At 34.0% G+C, this 22,838-nt stretch overlaps 1 protein-coding gene across 5 annotated transcripts in view; it reads left to right on the plus strand.

The window, feature by feature from the left end:
* Positions 1–22,838, plus strand: part of LOC149568370 (glycerol-3-phosphate acyltransferase 9-like) — a 175,030-nt gene that overhangs the window by 108,603 nt on the left and 43,589 nt on the right. For 4 of the 5 annotated variants that reach the window (XM_089821310.1, XM_089821311.1, XM_089821308.1 and 1 more), the window contains 2 exons: positions 14,748–14,867; positions 14,992–15,090. In XM_089821310.1, the coding sequence (XP_089677436.1) occupies positions 14,748–14,867; positions 14,992–15,090 (219 nt within the window). Of the gene's footprint in view, positions 1–12,969; positions 13,104–14,747; positions 14,868–14,991; positions 15,091–22,838 lie in introns of all 5 variants that reach the window. The other variant, XR_016362551.1, reaches the window with a different exon arrangement.

Raw genomic sequence — 22,838 nt, forward strand, 5'->3', positions numbered from 1 at the left:
TGTTCTACATGGTCCCGAGGGCTAACAAAGGGTTTAATGGGATCCTGGAGTGTTTTGGCCTAGTCATTTCTAGTTTGGGCTAAAACGAAGTTGATTTACTCAGTTTCAGGCATACTTACTATTTTTAGTAAGTCGACAGGACACGGTGCAGGTCAATTTTGGTGATTGGATTCGATACTCCTCGGTGAGAGCTTTCCGATGAGCTATCACTCGCATTATTCGGAGTCCGATTGCTAATACATTTTAATGCCTGAAGTTTTATTAAAGTAACGTCTAATTTAGTTGTAAAATATTAAAGTGTTACTTTAATATTTATTTTATGGTGATGTGCACCCAAGGGAGACATAAGGGGTATTTTAATATATGTTTTATATATTACACATCTTTTATCCCACATTGCCCATATGAGTTGAGCGGACCCTTGGGAATAGAATAAAAAGAAGCATTTGTGGCTTCATTAGATAGGTTGAATATGAGAAGAAATTGGTGTGTGAGTTGCAGCTCCGTTCTTGGCATTTGAGGACGTCTATCCTCTCTTGTAACATTCTAGATGTCATTCCCTTGGGGTTTGGCCTTTGGAATTCTTTGTTATTGGCTTCATTATCAGGCAGTTTAGTTGCATTTTCGGTTACAGGCAGATTTGGTATTTTGCTCATATCTTCTTCACTACTTGTCCGACGCTTATGCCGCTTTGAGGGAATGGTATTATGAAGGTAGTGGACTGATTGAAGGACAAAGTATTGTAGCAGCAAGTTCGAAAGCATGGGCTAGAGTATTATGTCAATACTGCTGAAGTAATTAGTAAGTTGATAAATCTGCCATGTATTTGGTTTTATGAATTCTGAAAATAACATTTTATTAGCAGCAGTTCATTTCCACTTTGCATATCATTGTAGTTTCTTTCTTGTTTATGTTGTATGATACCAATTCCATGCGCGAAACACAACAAACAAATAAATGTTTGATTTCCGGAGTTATAAGGGGTTTAAAACATTAAACGGAGAAATAAGAAGTTGAATGCAAACTGTTTGACATAATTCCTTTCAGCAATTTGGTTTAGTTTTTTTGGGACATCCAGGGGTGTCCATTACAGATAAACAATTTCGAACTCAAAATCAAGAAGACCAAGGTATGTATTATGTTGGTAACATGTATTATCACTCTATTTCATTACAAAGCCAACACATTTCTTCAAAATACACTTCTTTACACAATATGCACGATAAATGGAATCATGAATACTCACAACAACCACTATATTCCTCCTTACCATCTTCATTCTGCCTATCCTCCTTAATCCCATCTACTTTATTTCATTCACACTTCTTACCATATTCATTATCTCATTCACATCATATTCTACCCACTTTGCCATATCCACCAAAGGCAACTATATTGCCTCATAAAACAATTCATAATAAGGTGGTTAATAAACTTTCACGGATCCCTTTACCATATAATGATGTGCTTAAATTTGGTAAATCAACATTGGAATATATTGATGCACTTAAGGAATGGGAGTTTGGTTTAGTTAAATTAGAAGAACAATGTTATTTATTGAAATATAATCAACTTTGTTCTTCTTTTTTGCTTAGTGAATCACAAATGCCCACAAATGAGCCCATACTTCAAATTGCATCAACTTTCATTATTGGACTCATGAGTATGTGTGTTAATATCAATCAAACATATGCATTCCATACTCCACAAACATGCTGCCAAATCCTCCAATATCTATATTTTATTACTTTTGTACTTATACATATTGATATTTGGAGGTCTATGATTAAAATGTGCATCCCTCACATACTTGTTGATTTGGGACCAATAATTGCTTAAGCACAAACATACGGGATTCTATGCATTAATGGCCAAAATGTTAAAATTGGATGATCTTCATTTCTCATTGTTGTTGTCCTAAGATGACCGAATACACTATGGATGATTCATTTATTTAGCAAGGATCAAATTATTACTATCTATATATTCTTCATTCTTGGTTACTGTATCTTACAGTGATCATTCATTGATAACAAATACTAAATCCATTTCTTGATTGCTTGGATAATTCAAATTCCCTATGCTTTTAGGACCTACAGTTAATTTGGGAATACATCCATTGAATTATTGAAATATTCAATTTAGCTATCATTCAATAAGGCTCACAAAATTCTAAAGATGTGTTACTCTCTTCCGGTTACCTAATTTCTTTGGTTATCCTAATGATTTCATGACCTTGTAGCATGAAGTTAAGTTGGGGGAATCCCTCCAATCTTGTGGATTCTTGGATGATTTCAAATTAAGCTTCACTAGTTGTTTCATTGGTCCTTTTAACAAACTTCCACATGTGACGTCTCCACAATTCAAGGTATGTGTTCTAGTGTTAATTAGCATTGCTATTATACGAACACAAGAGTTTATTTGTATTTGTCCATTCTATCAAGTATCTATTCATAGTAATAACTCTATCTATCATTTGTAAAACTAAATAACCTACTTAATAATAGAGTTATTGAATGGATGATATTTCTTTACTATGCTTGATATGCTTGGTTTTGAGAATATGGTTACAAGTCTCTTGTTGTGGTGTGATGATCTTAGAACCAATACCAGTTAATGGTGCTTCTCTACATAAGAATTGTATAACACACCATGTTGGCTTTGTTCACATTGTGTGGGCTTGCTAGCTATCTGGTACATACCTATTTCACTTGTGCTTCACTATTCAAGATCACATGCAGATTTTGGCATAGGGTGTTCACCACCTTGAGATGTGATTTGTTTTCCATGGTGATTAATCACATGGAGGAAAATATACAGCATGGTCTATGAGATTCATGAATATTCAACAACACATTTGATGATACTTTGAATATAGTGCCAACTACTACATGCCTTCCTTGAGATGTGTATCCTTCACTCTAAAATTTTATGGACACATTGGTGACTACTATTGGTTTTCACTCCATACTCATGTGTTTGGTAATGAAGGTGTGCTATTCGCAACTTTACATTTTCCTACAATGGATATTTCACAAGCTTCACAAGAATAGGGTTTCATATCTTCAGGAAATGTCTCTTATTCTGTCAGCATAGAGAAATATAAGTATTGTCATCCTTGTGAGTATTTCTTTCATCCAAGTGCGTTAGTGTGATCTAAAGTTTTCTAAGAAGCTTTCAAATTCAGTGGCATGCAATACATAGATCAAGGTTGACTTGTGTAGTGTTTCAATGTTCCCAACTCTGTGGAGATTATTCCTAGTCATCATTTCAAGTTCCTTATACAATCAAGTTTCAACAGTGCCTTCTATATGGTCATGGACAAAATTCAAGTTTTGGATGGTACCATTTTCCATCATCCATGTCAGGATTTCATTTCTTTGGTCATTGTATGCAATTATTGAAAATGAAAAAATATAGAAAAAAGGAAAAAGTGAAAAAAAAAAATGAAAAAAAAAGAAAAAAAAAAGAAAAGAAATAAGAAATAAAAAATCCAACAATAAAAACCTTCGGGCATTGTTGGCCAATTAATATTTGAAAACCAGTTTTCGGCGGATGTTAACTACAAAATAAATTCTTAGTGGTGAAAACTGTTTTTATAGCACCATTAAGCAGTGAGTGATTGAAAACTGGCTTGCCAGCAGTCATTTCTTATCAAAATTTATTCAAAAAAAAAAAAGAAAAAAGAAAAAAAAAAAAGGCAATATTTGGTGTTCTTGGTTTTTCTACTAATCATTCTTTTCAGGAACACTCATTGGTTTCAGTGGTTCTTTTCACCTCTTGTCGCTCACTTTTGCAACTCTACTCCTCTTCAACATGTTCCTCATATCTTTGATCACCCATAGTCTAAGTTGCCTGTTCAGTTGAGGTGTTTTCAGTGGAATGTGCTACTTCCTATATGATCTAGATGCTATTTCAGTTGGTGATGGCGGTCCCTCCAATTACAGTCACTCTCCTAGTTTTTTGATTCCTTCCAATGGTCTTCTCTTCGATGCTTTTAGTCAGATGGTGGTATTTTGTGGTGTTGCAATTCTGGATGCTTCTCTTCGTTCATTATTGCAGATTCCTCTACAGTTGTTGAGTTGTCCTGTGTTTTGACATTGGTCTCTCTACACATGCATGTTGGTAAAACAATCGATTTTTTTTTTCCTTATTTTATCTCTTAACTTTATTTGTATTGCTTATTATATTGATCATTGTGCAACACCCCTTCCTAGCCTCTCCTTGTTTCCCGTGGATGGTCAACCTTTAAGTTGGGGGGAGGAATGTCACCCTATTATCTTCCATCTGTCACCCTTACTAGACCCATCATACTATCCATTATATCCATCATACAATAGCCTTTGTTTAATCTCTCATCTCTCCTATTTTGCCCATTTAAACTCCTCATGTGCACGTTGAGATACATTTCTCCCATATGAATCCTTTTGAACCATGATGCCATAAAAATTTAAAATGAAAAGAAAAAAACAAAAAAAAGAGAGAGAATAGAGAAGTTGAAAGTGATATCCCTATTGAAGAAAAAAATAACAAAGCTTGTCATGTGAAGCAAAGAAAGGGATTTGTGTTCATCTATGAGTTATCATGGTTTAGAGTGGAGACAAAGCTAAAAACCATAAACCTAAAGTGCTTTCAGTTAAAACTAAAGACCTCATGATCATAATGATTGCATGAGGACGTGCAATATGTTAAGTTGGGGGGAATGATGAGAGACATTTACAACCCATTTTATGCTTTTTTTTAATCCATTTCATTTAGTTTCATACCCACTTCCCTATTCCATTTCATCTCATTATTACCATTTTTATGTTGCATGTGATTTAATATATTAGTTATGTTTAATATAGTTTTGAGGTTAAATAATGAAAATTAATTATTTATTGTTCTTATTAAAGAGCATTGCTATTTTATGTTTTGAAATTTATATTGGCAACATACTTCCTGTCACCTTCTATGTAAGAATCTTATTGGCATTCATTATTTCCTCAACAATTTAAAGCATTATTCGTTCCAAGAGTATTGACCAAGGAGTATGTTGAGAAAGAACTTAACACAAATAATAACCAACTAAAAATAAGGACACTCAGTTTTGCATTTCCTTTTTGCGAACAAATACAGATGAATCTCAAAAATCCGAGACATGGGTATTGTCCAGAACATGCCCAATTACAATCCCTTGCGGATGATGGAAAAGTTAGAGGCCGTTTTCAAAACATGATTTTTTTGGTTTACTATTACGGGTTTGAATTTCAATTTTCAAAGTTTGTTCTATCTTTTGCTGCTGTTACCAGCTCAACATAGAACTCCTCCAGCTTAGCTGAATTTATACGTGGACAATAGAGAATCCAATCAAGCATTACTGCTAAGGAGATGAGATAGTCTCACGTGAAAATTAGAACCACTAAACTCCAAACAAATTCAAATATTGTTGTAAATCGTTTTTGGCTGAAGACAACATTGCTGCTGCAAAACGTTAGATATTATGGCATGGGCATGATTATTGTTTCCTTAATAACAAACCTGTTTTTATCCACCAAAGGAGTACGTGGGTATTAGCATTATAGGTTGTCTTCTATTTTATACTATTCATTTGTGAAGATATGAGCAGCAACAATATCTTCCATATATGTCCACTGTTATAACAAGCCAATTTCTGATTTGTGGGCTGAAAACAAGTTTGTACGTACCCTCATATTCCTTGGTTTTTAGCAAAACAAAATCATTTTGTTTGGTGCTATATTTGTAAGCTAAACACATAAATATATGTGCTATGTAATATTAGAAAATGGAAAAACAAGCATTCTGATCAATAATATAAACATTGCATGATTGAAATTTCTTGAGGAAGAACCATTTGAATTTCATCACTCAGCAAACTAAGGAGGAAGAGCCCACTCTAAAGAATGCTGGTGATTTCAGTAGCTTACGTTTGGTTTGTTTGAGTTTGTTAATAGAACAAGATTTTCCTTCATTTCAATAGTTAGTTTTCATAAATAGTTTTGCAGGCAGATTAATATCATAGCTGGGTAAGGAAGATTATCACATTCTCATTACAGATTATTAATAATGACCAGCATATTCTGGATTTGCTATCATATTAAGAGATAAATCAACATAGCAAGATCAAATTTATATTAGTAAACTATTATATTAGATTAGTTATATGCCCGGTGTAGGTATTGTTTCTCCTAGATTAATTGAATTTGTGATTTGTTACATTTGTTATCCTCATAGTTGTAATGTTTATTTCTGTTTCTAATGTTCCTGTCGCCAGGAAGTGACAGTTCCTGTCGCTGGGATTTCTTTAGTTTTTCATAGATTCAATCCGTGTGTTCTAGCTGCATTCATAATCCCTCATCTCATTGCTAGCATCCCTTGATAGCATATTGCTCGAACACCTTTCGCAAGCTTACGCTCTCGGATTGACATGTATAGACCAGCCAAACTTCATCATAAAATTGTTAATTGTTTTGTTATTATTTGTCCTAGTGTTGGCCTGTCAGGCTAGGTCAGCCTAATCACCTTTCATGCCTTGTACACTTGCTATCTCTCTTGTCTTTAGCTCCAACCGCCTAATCTTTGACCAAGGTGTCTCTTTTAACCTTTATCCCTGCTCATGTTAGAAAACATGAAGCCCTCATAGGCAGCGATTGGAGTAATATTGTAGTGACTTGGAAGATTTCTTTGTAACTCTGAAGACTCGTGATTTCTTCAAAGGCTTTGGCATATCTAGAACTAAAAAAGTTAGTCTGATATTGATATAAAATAGAATAGCTAGAAATGTTAATTCAGAAGCTTAAAGGAATTTTTTTAACGTCCTTCACGTACAATTCACTCATACATAAATCAAATAAACTCCCACAAATCTGCACTGGCAAACCTTTCCGCCCAAGTTGAGACTCTTAGTAAATCTCACTGTGTTGACCAAGGTAGATTTGTTGGTACTAATTGATAATCTTTTCCGAGGGTTCAATTCCCAAAACCCCAAGGGTTTAAGCAAAGAGAAATATCATATTTTCCTCATGCCAAATGAGCGTCCTCAACTTCCTTTAATACTTTTTTCCTGCCAAACTTAATAAAACTTTGAAAATTAACTGTTTGCATTGGAGCAATCCTGATGATAAATGATGACAAATGAAGTCAACCAGGTGACTTACTATGACTTACTATTCATAGATTCCCCCTCCAAGTTTCTTAGAGAATGCATTAGAAGCCAAAAATAACCATGGAAAGTGTCAAAGTGTCATAAGTGTCTTCTAGACCAAGTGAGCTGACTGGTGACATCAAGTAACTTTTATGAGAAAATGAAACCCATATAGAAGGTCAAAGTCAATTGTAATGCCAGTGAACCTACAATGGGGACAGTGCACTCTTTGCTCCTTGAGGATTGCTTGTCCTCAAGAATGCTTGGACAATAATAGAACATGAGAATGATCTAGACTACAAATGAAATTGATCCTAGGGTCCCGAGGCAATATTAGAGAGAACCCACCATGTTGACACTGCACTACTCTGATCATAAAAATAAATCCATCATGCCAAATCTGCACTCTTGCCTTTTGCAACCTCAAAATGTAATTTTCATCAAAACTCAAATTATAATGCTTGCAAGGGCTGAAATTTAATCCATAAAACATATCTTACTCAAATATCATAGTAAGGTTTATATCCACATTCCCATTGATAGACATGATCTTGGATAATAGGAAAGATAACCTTTTCAACAATAAAACATGAACTTTAATCTCTCTGCAAATTTGTCCCAGAAGTAAAGTAGATCAATCCTAGATAAGTAGATAGTATAGAAGTTGACAAGACTACAAATCCTAAAATTAGCTATCCTGGGGTTTCCTCCACAATCATGAACAAATAATAACACATCGACACTTAATCTCGCAATGGTCACATTGACAATTAATCTCACAATGGTCATAGAGATTATTCTGAGCATACCAACCAATTGCAATCATAAAGGCATCTAAAAATATACATACCAACATCATGGAATGATTATGGTAAATTGGTAATCATTACTCACCCAAGTCGAAATTAGTTGAACTATACCTAGAAGATCACCCACGAATAGCTGCCTTAAAGCCAAGAAGAGCTCAAAATCTATCTTCTCATATACCAAAGATTGTGTGTTTAAAAAATTAGTAACATGTGATTATGGATAATATATATTTTTTTGCATTTTCAAATGTTCAACAAATTTGTTGTCTTGAGTTTTCAAAATCTTTGAGCCTGTCTGGTAGTTTTCGGATTTGAGTTTTTTAACTATGATCTCATCTTGGATGAGATTGTTTCATTCCAAGAAACAATAAGGGTTTCATAGAGGAGAATTCCCTAAGAGTTATCTTGTTCTTATTCATGATCGTGTGGCACAAACCAAAGAACAATATTGGTGACAGCAGTTTGTTGGGGAGCGGTTCACTTGAGGGAACCCCAATAGCCAATATGCCTGTAAGTAGGGTTTAAATTGGAAAAACATCAATACATTCTATGAGATAAATGAGAACACATCACCAATGCTACTAAAATCTAGGTTATTTGTGATGATTCTTCAAAGCTCTTCTAAATAATGATTTGGCTTCTGAACAAGAAAAAAATAATGTCCTGAAATTTCTTTGCAAGTGATCATCTTCCAGGAGCTCTGCAATTAAATCGTTCATTGTAATAACCCTGCTTGGTTATGACTAATGATCATCAATTTCCATACTAATTAGTGGTTTGACATTTCGTCAAACAATTGGCGAGCAATTCAGCTATCACTGTGCATATGATTTTTTAACTTTCTAGCACTACACTAGGATATGTAATGAGCTTCTCATAACTACTAGATGAATCAAACATTGAAGGGTCTAGTATAAGTGAATATCAACAACTGATTTACAACTTCCTTATTTGTTTGCAACTTTGCATACATAATTCTAAAAGTGTTCTATAACCACTAATACTGAATGGATAATGCAGTGACTAGAACAATGAGACCAAATAACAATCATGCCATTATTAAGTTTCTATTGCATATGAGAAAAATCACAATAACTTTTGGAACCTATATGAAGGAGCAGATTTACTAACCCCAATGGCCAAATCGCAGCCAAAGTGTGAACAACTATCCTCAAAAACAATATCGCAGCCTGTAGAATGTTATGTATTTGCAAGCATGCAAAATGTAGTCCTTGAACTTATCTGCACACCTTCCTATTCCAACCGCAAGGCTAGTTGGATGCATGGAAGACCCAAAAATGTAACACAAGGTGTTGCTGGGCAACGACAATCCCCAAATCTTGCAACGTGGATCACTGATCCAGCCCCCCGATAAAAATTGCAGCCTCCTGAAGAAATCGCAGGTGAGAGAAAATGTTATAATTGTTTCAGATTTCCCACGTGGTGCCTGGAAATGATCACTGCACTTCCCCAAAATAAGAAATGCTGCAAATACTAGTAATGACTGCCGTTGAATAACTCATGTGGATCCTTAGATGTAAATCACAGCTATTAAAGAATCCTCCAATTCCTTCATAAATTCAGTCAAAGGTAATTTCTCCCTAGCCACAATAAATAACAGTAGGAGAATTCTGAAAACCCCAGAATTGCAATTTCTTCCACAATAATAATACTCCCAGCCATAGACAATTATAGTAAGGGAGATTAAATAGAATCACTTTACCTCAGCAGTGAGTCGAAAACACTTCTTAGCTTCCCTTATACCTTAGCAAGGGAAACAAAATTCAGAACCTCAGAAAAGTCACAAAGACATCAAAGAAAATAAATATTCAAGTGTGTTTTTTTCAAATAGCTCATATTTAAAATCCCTTGTTGGCAAAAGTTTCCCGAAAGAACTTAACTTCAAAAACTGCGAAAGTTTTTCAAAAGAACTCAGCTCTTAAAATTTTTCCAACACAACTCTTCTAGTAACATTTAATACTTGGCTTAGGCATATAATTAATTAAGTGAATGGCCCCTTCCAATGACGACTCAATCGTCAACTTAAGGGAAGTTATAAACTCAATAACTTTATAATAAGCCATTTAATAATTTAATTATAATTAGGCCACAAAAAAATAAATAAATCGCAAAACATACATCATATAAATATGTCGCATAAAATAGGAGCTACACCTATTATTTCTCCATGTGACCAAATGCACTTTTCAAAGCTAGAAACGGTCCATCTCAATTAACACCTGACTTACCACAAATAGTAAGTACACAAAACTAAGCCCAAACAAAGTCCAATCTGAGCCAAATGAAGTCCAACCTTTAACTTAGTCAATTATGGAGAAGACAAAACCCTCCCAAGCCAAGCCCTCCTATCTACATTAATTAGCCTACGAGAATCACAATAATAGGCCAATCTGTTTAACTCCGATGTGGGCAAAAATGGGGACATTACAATCCTTCCTCCCTGAGATTTCTTGTCCTTGAGCAATCAGACAACACGGTGAACTACAACCTCCACTTGGATCCCAAATGAAGAATTACGTAATACCCTTGTCAACATTGAACCAATTGTATACCACTAACATCATTAGGGCCAACAACATAACCTGCAACATAGTACTCAAAACCTATGTTGATGATGTAGAAGTTAGGATATCACCAAAGGACAACTCCATAGAAAATCTCAACATACTCTTCTTCTTGGTCACCACCCACAAAATATACTAGACTAGAATCCTAATCATCAATCCCCACAAAACATGTAGCAACAAGGGGTTCTCTGCAACAAGGGGTTCTCCATCAATGTCAACAAATACACCCATCCCGACAATACCTGTAATTGCAATGGATGTAACTACATCCTCATCAGAATCCGTGGCTACAGGACCATCACCAACTATGGCTATAGGAAACTGAATTGTGTCTGTAGATGGTGAAAACTAAGCCTAACTCTGTTCATGTGAATGATCAACATCAATCTCGAAAAGGGGATTGTCATAAGACAATGTTGTGTTCATGTTGAACATAGGATTGTCCACAAAGTGAACATCAAGTGTAGATCGGTAATATAAAATGACTGTCTCTACATCACTCACCTCATCATCAATAACATGTGTACTATCATCAGAGCACACATCTACAACCATATGTATACTGCTAAACTCCTTGGTAGATGGCTCAACCAATATAGAAGTGGCTGCCGATATGACAACATCCTCACAACTCCCACTATCATTGCATCACCATCAAATGCATGATCAGGGGAACTCATGCCAACAACTACATCATCCAACTCAACTTGACATGAATTCTTATTACACTCCACATGCATTCTATTGAACTCATGTGGTGTCTCATAAGAAATGTCCCCAACATCTATATCTGCCACAGTATCATCACATTTTGTAATGTCCCCTTTCTGGGACATTAGAAATATTAATGGCTTATTATATATAATATTAAAGTTGACTTGGAGAGCGTGGACTCAAAATATAAAAGGTCAATTTAATATTACTAAGTGGGCAAAAAGGACAAAGAGAGATAAGACGAAAGGCTAGGAAGGGAGTTGAAGAGTCACAACTGCGAAGATAAAAGGAGATGAGACTCACTCATTTGATATGCTTGGATTTATTATTTCAAATTTCAGTTTCTCTTGTAAGAGTTTGGAAAGCTTCAGCTTTCAGCTGGTAGGAGGATGTAGCCCCTTGTGTCGGCAGATAGTGGACACAAACCCATTGTCTTTGGAGACGTCACATCAGGTGTCTCACATGTGCTTACCAAGTTCTTTTCTTAAGTTTTCCAATCTGACTGTTAAGTTGTATTTAGGATTGGATTTTGGAAGTTGGTTATTGTGTTGCTGTTGTATAACGCAATAACATGTTCTAAGGAGTTGTATAAGAGTTTATTGGTTTTTATATTACTTGTTTGTAATGCATTTTATATGCTTGAATCTTGAATACTATTATGAGAAGATCAAGTTAATATCTTATGGTAAATCTGTTGGGTTTCTATCATTTTTCATAATACATCTGCCCGTTTTCAAGTGATAAATATCAGTTTGAGGAAACAACCAGATAACTATTAGTTGGGTTATTTCCTATGGTTTACCTTGTTGCTTTATTTATGATATAGTTTCATGTTTTTACGATCTAAATGCTATTCTGAGAAAAAATTGAGTAAATATCCGATTAGGGATATTTCACATTTCTTACTTTGAAAAAATGATATCACACTGTGCTCAAAACATGGTTGTGAAATCAGATTCAACATTCGCTTGTGATTTTGTTTCAGCTCATTCACTAGCACATCCAACTATTTCACAATACCCCGTATCTTAGGTTCTCCATCCCTAGGTGGAAAAGTACTCTGTTTGCGAGTATAATATCTACCCGAAATGAATGTCCTATCACCATTTATGTCACTAAATCAATTTGATGGCTAAGCCCAATTCTTGTAGGTTGGCAGGAAACCCCTCTGATACCATTGTGATAACCCTACTTGGTTATGGCTGAAACAATCATCAATTTCCACATTAAATAGTGGTTTGACATTTCGTCAAACAAGTGGAGAGCAATTCAGCTATCACTGTGCATATGATTTTTTAACTTTCTAGCACAATACTAGGATATGTAATGAGCTACTCATAATTACTAGATAAATCAAATATTGAAGGCTCTTCTATCAGTGAATACCAACAATTGATTTACAACTTTTTCCTTATTTGTTTGCATACATAATTCTGAAAGTGTTCTATAACCACCAATACTGAATGGATAATGCAATGACTAGAACAATGAGACCAAATAATAATCATGCCATTATTATGTTTCTATTGCATTTGAGAAAAACCACAATAACTTTTGGAACCTGTATGCAAGAGCAGATTTACTAACCCCAATGGCTAAATTGTGAACAACTATCTTCAAAAACCAGATCACAGCCTGTAAGATGTTATGTATTTGCAAACATGCAGAACGTGGCCCTTGAACTGATCTGCACACCTTCCTATTCCAACTGCAGGACTAGTTGGATGCCTGGCAGCCCCAAAAATGTAATGCAGGGTGTTGTTGAGCAAGGACAATCCCCAAATCTTGCAACGTGGATCACTGATCCAGCCCCCAGATAAAAAACGCAGCCTCCTGAAGAAATCACAGGTAAGAGAAAATTTCATAATTGTTTCAGATTTCCTACGTGTTGCCTGGAAATGATCACTGTACTTCCCCAAAAATATCAATTGCTGCAAATACTAGTAATGACTGCCTCTGATAACTCATGTGGATCCTCAGATGTAAATCACAGCTACTAAAGAATCCTCCAATTCCATCACAAATTTAGTCAAAGGTGATTTCGACCTAGCCACAGTAAATAACTGTAGGAGAAGAGAGCAATTCTATACCTCAACACAATTGCAAATGCAATCCTCAAAAATAAATCTCAGAATTCTGAAAACTCCAAAAATGCAATTTCGTCCACAATAATAATACTCCAAGCCATAGACAATAACAGTAAGGGAGATTAACTGGATTCACTTTACCCCAGCAGTGATTCGAAAACACTTCTCACCTTCCCTTATACCTCAGCAAGGGCAACAAAATTCACAACCTGAGTAAAGCCACAAAGGCAACAAAGAAAATAAATATTCAATCATGCTTTTTTCAATGAAATGAGCTCATAGTTTATAATCCCTTGTTGACAAAAGTTTCCCAAAAGAACTTAGCTTCAAAAACTGTGAAGTTTCCCAAAAGAATTCAACTTTTGAAACTTTCCAACACAACCTTTTTAGTAACATTTATTACTTGGCTTAGGCATATAATTAATTAAATAAAATGACCCCTTGCAATGATGACTCAACCCTCAACTTGAGCGAAGTTATAAAGTTAAATTATAACTTTATAATGAGCCATTTAATAATTTAATAATAATTTGGCCGCTAAATATGTAATAACTCCCAAAATACACATCATTTAAATATTCCATCTAAAATAGGAGCCACACCTATTATTTCTCCATGTGACCAAATGCACATTCCAAAAATAGAGAGGGTCCATCTCAATCAAGACCCATCTTACCACAAATACTAAGTATACAAAACTAAGCCCAAACAAAGTCCAATCTGAGCCAAACAAAGTCCAACCTGTAATTTACTGATATGTGGAGAAGACAAAACCCTCTCAAGCCAAGCCACCGTCTCAAAAGACCCTCTATCCACATTAATTAGCCTAAAAGGATCACAATAATAGGCTAATCTCTCAAACTCTGATGTTGGCAAAAATGGGGACATTACATTCATGAAGGCCTATCATTAACATAATACTGTTCCCAACTTCTGAGGGGATGCACCATCTACTATTAATGAATAGGGTGTTAGTCATATTAATAGTGATGATGGCTAGTTTGCAAGAACTTAATATTTGTGGATTATTGATTATGACTAACTAAATTTAAGAATTAATGTTGGTAACATTCTGTTTATTAATAATTATATTTTCAGTATCAAGGAATATTTGTACTGTAGTGAGTTTTCTGTTAAACTAAAAGGAATTTGTGTCCACTATCTATAGACATCTTGCTAAGCTGATGATGAATCACAGGTTGTGACCTGAAAAATTTCGATGAAAGGTTGTTATGCAATTTGTTTGAGAAACTTTATCTTTTTCTTAAATTATACATTACTTCTACCTTGTCTTGAGAATTGAAGTTTAGTTCATTTATGCATATTCAGATTCTCTTCCTATTCTTAATTACAAGCTCAGTCTAAAGGAATACAGATTTCATTGCTTCAATTTTTGTTTTGGCAGGCAGTCTTTTACAATGCATTTGGTCCGACTAATGACTTCATGGGCAGTAGTTTGTGATGTTTGGTACCTAGAACCACAAACACTGCAACCTGGGGAGACACCAATTGAATTTGCAGAGAGGTTAATTTTTTATCAATCCCGAAAAATACCTTGATGCTTTGTTATTTAATTGGTGATCAATAAGTGCTTTCCCTGCTTCCAATATTGTTGTTCATAATTGCATTTGGACATCTTTATTAAACAGGGTCAGAGACATAATAGCTACAAGAGCAGGCATAAAGAAAGTTCCATGGGATGGATATCTGAAGTATTATCGCCCAAGTCCTAAGCTCACGGAAACAAAGTATTTCAATTTTCTCTATTGAAATGCACTGATAAATTTTAATTTTAATTCATTTGGAAAGATATGGTAGCACAAAGTTTTCAATGGAGTCTGTTTAAAGAGAATGAAAGATTTGCCAAATGATAATTATTTACTACTGCGTGAATTTAGTCTTTTCAAATATCTTTTTTTTCTTTTATTACAAGGATGTTCTCTAGTGCTTAAAACTCATTAACATACTTAAAACTCATTAACATCTTATTAAATGGTCACAAGGATTTCCAAGTGTAAAGTAAGTAATTATCATCGAAGTTGCAAACTTGGCATTCAATTAAGATGAAAAAGTAAGATACTCATTTTATTAGAAACTTTATAAAGTTGCTACTAATTAATTTAGGGAAAAAAGAAAAGAAACGCTTTTTTATTCAAAGATTTTATCAAACTGCTGCTATATGAAAGATCAAGTAAATTCTAAGACTTCACCTTGGAAACTTTGATAATATTTTTTTGTCCATTCTGAATCAATACATATTTCATGGTAGATTTTCCCATTGTGTAAGTTTTAGCCAATCTATTAATCTTGCCCAATTAGAATCTTTGAAAATGCATATAAAGATTGCTATAGTCTTGCTTTAAACAATCCCAAAGTCCAATGTTTCCTGTACGTACTGCAAGATTCCCTTCTTTGCAATTAAGTATTTAATTTCAAAGTTTGGTTCTAGTAATAAAGTGGGATACACACACACACACACACACACTCTGAAATATCCCACTATGATCTGCTCTGGATTTTACCAACTACACCAGAAAAATTTACGCCAGTAATCTGCATGCAAAAATGATTTCTACTCACACAACAGTTCACTTTGAAAACATATAATATCTGGAAATAGAGATGAATATTGCCCTCAAAATTGGTAAGTCATTGCAAACATGTTTTTCCAAACAGATATGAATTACCTCTAAGGGCTCCAACAATTTTGCCCAATCGTGAACTCCATGTCTAATCCACCTAAAAGTCAAATCAGGTTTTGTCCAATTGACTAAATTCCATCCTAGCAATTCTAAGCTGAAAGCCTGAAGCTTCCAAATTCTCCAAGAGAACAATAATTAAACATAAGCCAAGCATGCTGAGAATGTGCCCCTCAGCGTTCTTTAATAGCATATCCTTGTGACTCTTTGTTTTCTCTGTGCCTGCCTCTTTATATTCCTTTACTTTGTCTGTTTATTTTTCCTCTTTAAATTAAAATGACTTCATTAATTTTTTGCTAGGCTCCATAAAAGCCATTTCAATACTTTATTAAAAGTAATTTAGTTTGATATAATTTGACAACTTCAATTTAATTCTTTAATTGACTACTAGTGTCCCAAAAAAGGGACATTACAGTTGTTAAAGTGTGATCGCTGCAAATGTAATAGCACTGCAGCGATCTCTCTTTCATTTATATTGAGGATGAGCCAAGGAGAGACATATCCCTTCATGTGACATACGTATTCATTATTATGTGATTAATATAATGACAATTATTTATGACTGTGTGTGTGTGTGTGTGTCTATATATATATATATATAATATGTATGTATGTATATGCACACAATATCTCTTGGATTATTATATTAATTTCTTCAGCGTTACATAATAATTATATAAATTATATATGTGTGTGTGTATCTTCAATATTTTTGTCTGATAGGATTTATCTGACAAAAGCTACAAAAATATCAACACTCCCCTTAGTTAGGGATGGTAAACTTGAGTAATGAGAATTGCCGCAATTAGTCCGATTCAGGCGATTCGACTTCACCCTCCCAATATTTTTGAACTCATGGAATCTCCTCGGTAATTTTTGAGGCATAAATCACTTGAATCGCTGGTTTAGGCGATTTTGGCCTAAATTGTCAAGTTATGTGCCTCATGAAAAAAAACAAAACATTTTTTTGTCAGTTTCATTTTTTTGGTTGCATCTCAATTACAAGTTATGATTATTTAAATGTTTTATTGTTCGATCAATAGATATTGGTATTTTGGAAACACATCAAATATATAGTTACAAATAACTTTGAGAATACCTTCCTTGACTGAGCATACCATGAACTTCAACATTCTTAGAGGATTAGTTAGATCCTCCTTAACCTCTTTTAATCATATGCAACACTTAAAAGCTTTCATTAGATCAGATATATGATTATAGTATTATCAATTTCAATTTACTTAAGCTACAATTTACATTTTATGTATGTGAAGGGTTTATCATTTATGTTTCTTGTTTGTGTATGTTAGCTTCTATTTGACGATGTTAAAGTGTTTTTAAGTTATATTCAATAAAAGGTACATGAAATAAGCTTTAAAACGTTAAAATCTTTAAATTTCAAAAGTTTTTCCATTGTTTAAAAAACCTGTGATTAATTGCATATTTGGCGACATGTCGCACATCCAAAGACACAATGATTTAATTGCTCAAAAAATTGGTGCCAAAATTTATGAAAAACTCATTGCAAGATTTGGCAGAAAAAATGCGGAGAAGTGCAATTTTTTTAGGGGGATGGGGAATCATGGACTAAAGTCAACATTTTGAACACCTTTAAAAATTTAATCACAGGTTGATAAAGTTATCACATTTAGGGTTGTTTTCATTTACGTTTGTTTTCTCTTCACAAAACAAAAGCGTGGCTGGAAACCTATGCGACACATTAAAGTCGAGCTTGAGAGTATTTGGCATTTTGCAGTGACAGGTTGGCATCGACTTTGAGAAATGTTTGAGACAGCAAAGTTTATTTCTATGTAGGCTTATGAGAAAGATTTTACATTTGGCATCGGCTCTGAAGTAAGACTTCACATTCTCTCTGCAGTTATAGGTTAGGCATTGGGTCTATACATTTTATATTCCAATTAAAATGTGCTTGGCCCAATATTTTTACTGGTTAATGCTAAACAATTTAAACGTTATTTCATGTTACACAATACACGTTATCAGTATTTTTATATTTATTTTATTTATCAGTTTATAATCTAATTAAAATGAGTGTTAAAGGTGTTATGTCTTGCTATTTTTAAATTTTAGTATTTATAATTATTAATCTTATTATAAAACTGGAGTCTGGTATGATTATAATATATAATTATTAATTTAATTCCATAAAATTTATTACTGTTTTATAAATTGGTATTTATAATGATCAATTTTATAATTTTTTACAGTTATACAGTGACCATTAATATTTATACTGGTAACTGGTTAACTATTAAAAACTATAAATAAAGTTTAGTTTATAATAAATTTATTATTTATAAATGTATATACTTTACATTCAATGAACATATAAATATTAAATATCAGATATCATATATCTATTATGAATTATCATGAAGTATCGATTATCAATAAATATAGATTTATTAGATTCAGTTCGTTAATTTTAATAGGCTTATAGCTGTACTAAATTGTTATTTATAAGTTTTTATATAAATATACTTTCTAACTATAAATCGTTTATTTTTTATTAGGTTCTCTAAGTTTACCTATTTCTTCATAAGATGGCTGGTGGCATAGAGAAAGTCCCATTATGGAAATATGGGATTCCAAAAGAAATTGAAGGACATGTCGAATGTATCTTTTTCCATAAGCATATGACTTCAGGCGTAAGCCGATTGAAATACCATCTTGCGAAGGTTCCATGCAATGATATTACATTGTGTTTAGTATGTTCGGAAGAGGTTACAAGAGAGGCTTGACAAGCCTTCAAAAATATGCACAAAGTAAGGCAGCAAAAAATAGGACTTTTAAGGCCATGGCAGCCCTAATTGGGACTTTTAGTTCCACAGGATCACAAACAGGTGTAGAGACTTCTTATATAGGGCCTCAGATACGAGAATCAAGAAGTGCAGGTGGGTCTTTATCAGACTTTTGGGTTCCGCATAACACTCCTGGTGCTCAACCTGGTTTGCTAGGCACTACATGGAACAAAAAGATGCATGAGAAGACAAAGGTGGCAATTACAAGATTTTCGACTTGCAATGATATTCCTTCAATGCTTTATGTAGTCCATATTGGGATCAAGTGGTAACTTCGATTTCTTTGTCTGGTAAGGGGTTCAAGCCTCCATCTCCTTATGAGGTGAGCCATTGTTAGATGGTGAGGTAAGAAACATTGATCAACTCATGGAAGAGCAAAGAAATTTTTGGGAAGAGAAATGCTGCACTATTATATCTGATGGGTGGACAGACTGTAGTAGTGGCTTTAAGAGGACAGATGGTATTTAAAAAATCAATTGATGCCTCTGATCAAGTAAAAAATGCAGAAAATTTGTGCAACATGTTGAATGAGGTGATAATAGAAGTGGGAGTGGCTAATGTCATCTAGATTGTGACTGCTAATGCAGCTGCGTATGTGGTAGCCAGTAGACTTATCATGGAGAGATGTCCCACATTATTTTGGAGTCCTTGTGTTGCCCATTGTCTTGACTTGCTTCTTAAAGATCTAGGGACACTAAGCTGGGTGGAGAAGGTGGTTGAAGATGCAAGAAATATTGCGAAATACATCTACAATCATACATGGGTCTTGAGTCTTATGAGAGAGCACACTAGTGGTAAGGATCTTGTACAAGCAGGGGTTACACATTTGCTACTAATTTTCTAAACTTGCAAAACATATCTGAGACATTGTTAGACTTGAGGTGCGTGTTTCTAGATAAGAAATGGTTAGAGAGTCCTTATGCCAAGAAACCTAAAGCAGAGAAGATTGTGAGGATTGTGTTTGATGCTAGCTTTGAAAAGCTAATGGAGGAGATCCTCAAAGTAAGTTTTCAAGTCTTCATTAATGATTTAGTATTTAATTTTGAAATATTGTCATTGGCTGATTTTGATATATTTATTTTATATCCAGGTTCAAAATTGTTGGTGAAGGTTCTACCACTAGTAAATTTAGGACTAAATTTTGACGCGAAAAGGTTGAAATTTCGACAAGAGTAGGTCGATAAGGCGACCAAGCTTGCTGTCGGTCTTTTTTGGTCGGTTTTTCGCCACATACATTTTGCGTCGAAATTTCGACTTCATAAAGGTGGACTTACCGACGCAAATTTCGTCAATTGCCCTAGTCCAACCTAAACTGTTATGTCCTCATTTGCAGGTGCCGCTGGTCGAAAATTCGACGTAAACCTACACCAATTTGGCATCTAAATTGCGACCAAAACTCCTTACTTTTCTACATCGGTGCCATACAAGCGACGTCAAAGGCGACCAATTTGGTGTCCTCAAATTGTGACCAAAACACCTTACCTTTCTACGCATTTGTGTCGAGATTGAGACCAAGATATGTAGAAATTTCGACGAGCTATCCCAGTTATTGTAAAAGCTTTGCTCTCATAGGAGCCTTCTAAACTGCACAAAACTTGATTCTAAAACGTAATTGCTCGGTGCATGAGAGTCAGGGTATCGTGCACATTTCTACCTCTACAACATTGTTTCGTTCGTCACATGATTTATTTCATACAAAACAATGGGAAGGAGGAAGAAATGTGCACGATATCTTGAGTCTCCACCGAGCAATTATGCTTTACAACTCAAATTTTGTGCAGTTTAGAAGGTTCCTATGAGAGCAAAGCCTTTGCAATAATTGGCACAGTGCGTCTAAATTTTGGTTCCTGCAGGGAAGAATAAAATTAGGAAAGAATTATTTATTAGGAATGAAAGCCAATAATTTCATCTCTTTTTCAAACAAATAAACGTGACAAAAAAACTTATAGTCCCAATCACATCATCATAAGAGCACATATATAACTATAACTATAACTATGCCTAAAACCAACATAATTTACAAATATCCACAATTCAAATATTATCCCTTGATGTTTTCTTTAATACAAAGTTTGAAGTCAACTATGTTATCGCCCTGGATGTAATACCAAACTGTCATTAGGCTAAAGACTGCAGTAAGATTTACGATTTACAAATGCAAGGAAAACTACCCAACCAAAGTGGAAAATGACATGAAAAGTTAACAATCTATCAATTAACAATCTAGATGAAATATTTCTAGCAATTGAACTGTACGTTATAGAAACAAAAAATTGCCTTAAAATTGACACCTCACCAGTTGTTCATTTGCATCCGTAATGGCTTCACAAAAGTTGAAAGCTTACGATTTGTCAAGAACACAAAAGGCATTCGTAGTTCAGCTGCATCAATAAAACTAAAGTAGTTCAGTTGCACGGTGAGGGCAAGAGACTGTCAATATCAATTGTGGAGTTGTAGATAGGTAAGCGATAAACATAAAAAAGTAGTACAAGATTTTAATAGCAATTGTGACCTTCACAGTTTTTCTCAGTCATTTTGGGTCATTAAATTGGATAGAAAATTGATAGTAAAATGTGAAAGAGAACACACATAATGTCACATCAAAATAAGTTTGCATCCTACATATGAGTATGCATCAAAACTAAATTTTTACCTCCTCAATCAATTTGTATCAATAAAGAAATAAGATGTTTTTGTAATACAAAATTCTTGAACCTTATTCCACTGTAATCTTTAAAACCTGCAAAATAAAACAAAAGCCATAAGAACTAAAATAAAAAAATTTATTTCTAACAAACTATCACAGATGCTTTGTATATACCTTTGGACATGATACAAGTTGTTTCACAAGCAACACTTACATTCCAGTTTTTTTCTCGTTTACTAGAGTGATGATAAACTATATGCAAAGTAGAAATAGTGTAGCATAATAGATGATTAGTATCTACAATTTTTAATACCAAAAATTATAAAGAATGTAATACTCGCAAGTGTCGCTGCCTAAGAGAATGCAACCCAAGTTTATCATGATCTCTGCAGCATTCATTGCATTGGGAATATCCTACTTATTTGCAAACACCAGTAACACTGCATCTCGTAGTTCATCTTGCAAGAACAAGAAACTTAAATGATAAAAAAATTTCTATGGATAACATGAAAATAATTGTTAAAAGAATGAGGCCAATTTTACACTATTATTAATAACCAAAGTTGCCATGAGAAAGACATGAAATCTTCTTGATCCATTTTTCTGGACAATATTTTTCACGACAATTTCTAGCAAATAACAATTACATGTGGTAATCACGGTACTGCATAGGGGAAATATGTGGATAGATTACTTGACCCAATGATGAAGAACATGCATTGATATAATTGAAAAAAAAAAAAAAACCATTTTATGGTTTCTTGTATTATAAGAAAGCTTGTAGATTAATGAAGAGCATAGAAGCATAATCCCTCACTATCAATGTGAGCATCATTAACTTTCTAGATATCTTGATATCTATTTGTAGAGAAATGAGAGCACAAATTTGGTAACTGAAGTTTAGAAATGCATGTTTTGGTTTTTAGAATCATTTGCAAGATAGATTACTCACGAGTTAACTAGATAAAAGACTCTGATAACTAAAAATGGCTGATCCAGTTATGGTAGTGAAAGATGTAAATAGTAAGTACAAGATATCAGTAAATTCTAATGTTTATTTTTTGATTGATAAGAGGTCGAAGCTAAGATTAATTATTATTATATGTTTTTATTAATTACTATTATTATTATTTATTAAATTCTAGTAGATTTGAACCCAAAATCATAAGAGGCTCGCAATTTTATTCGTGTTGTAGGTTCTTGCCTAAGTTATGAAAATAGCATATCCATGTATATGACCATATGTTTATTTTCTCTAACAAATGCTAGCTAACGGAAAAAATTAGTATGCTAAATCCTTCTTTCATGAAGTTATTGTTGGATATTAC

This window comes from Cupressus sempervirens, chromosome 3, assembly GCF_028749045.1.
Source record: "Cupressus sempervirens isolate cs-2001-9-10 chromosome 3, ASM2874904v1, whole genome shotgun sequence".
Lineage (NCBI taxonomy): Eukaryota > Viridiplantae > Streptophyta > Pinopsida > Cupressales > Cupressaceae > Cupressus > Cupressus sempervirens.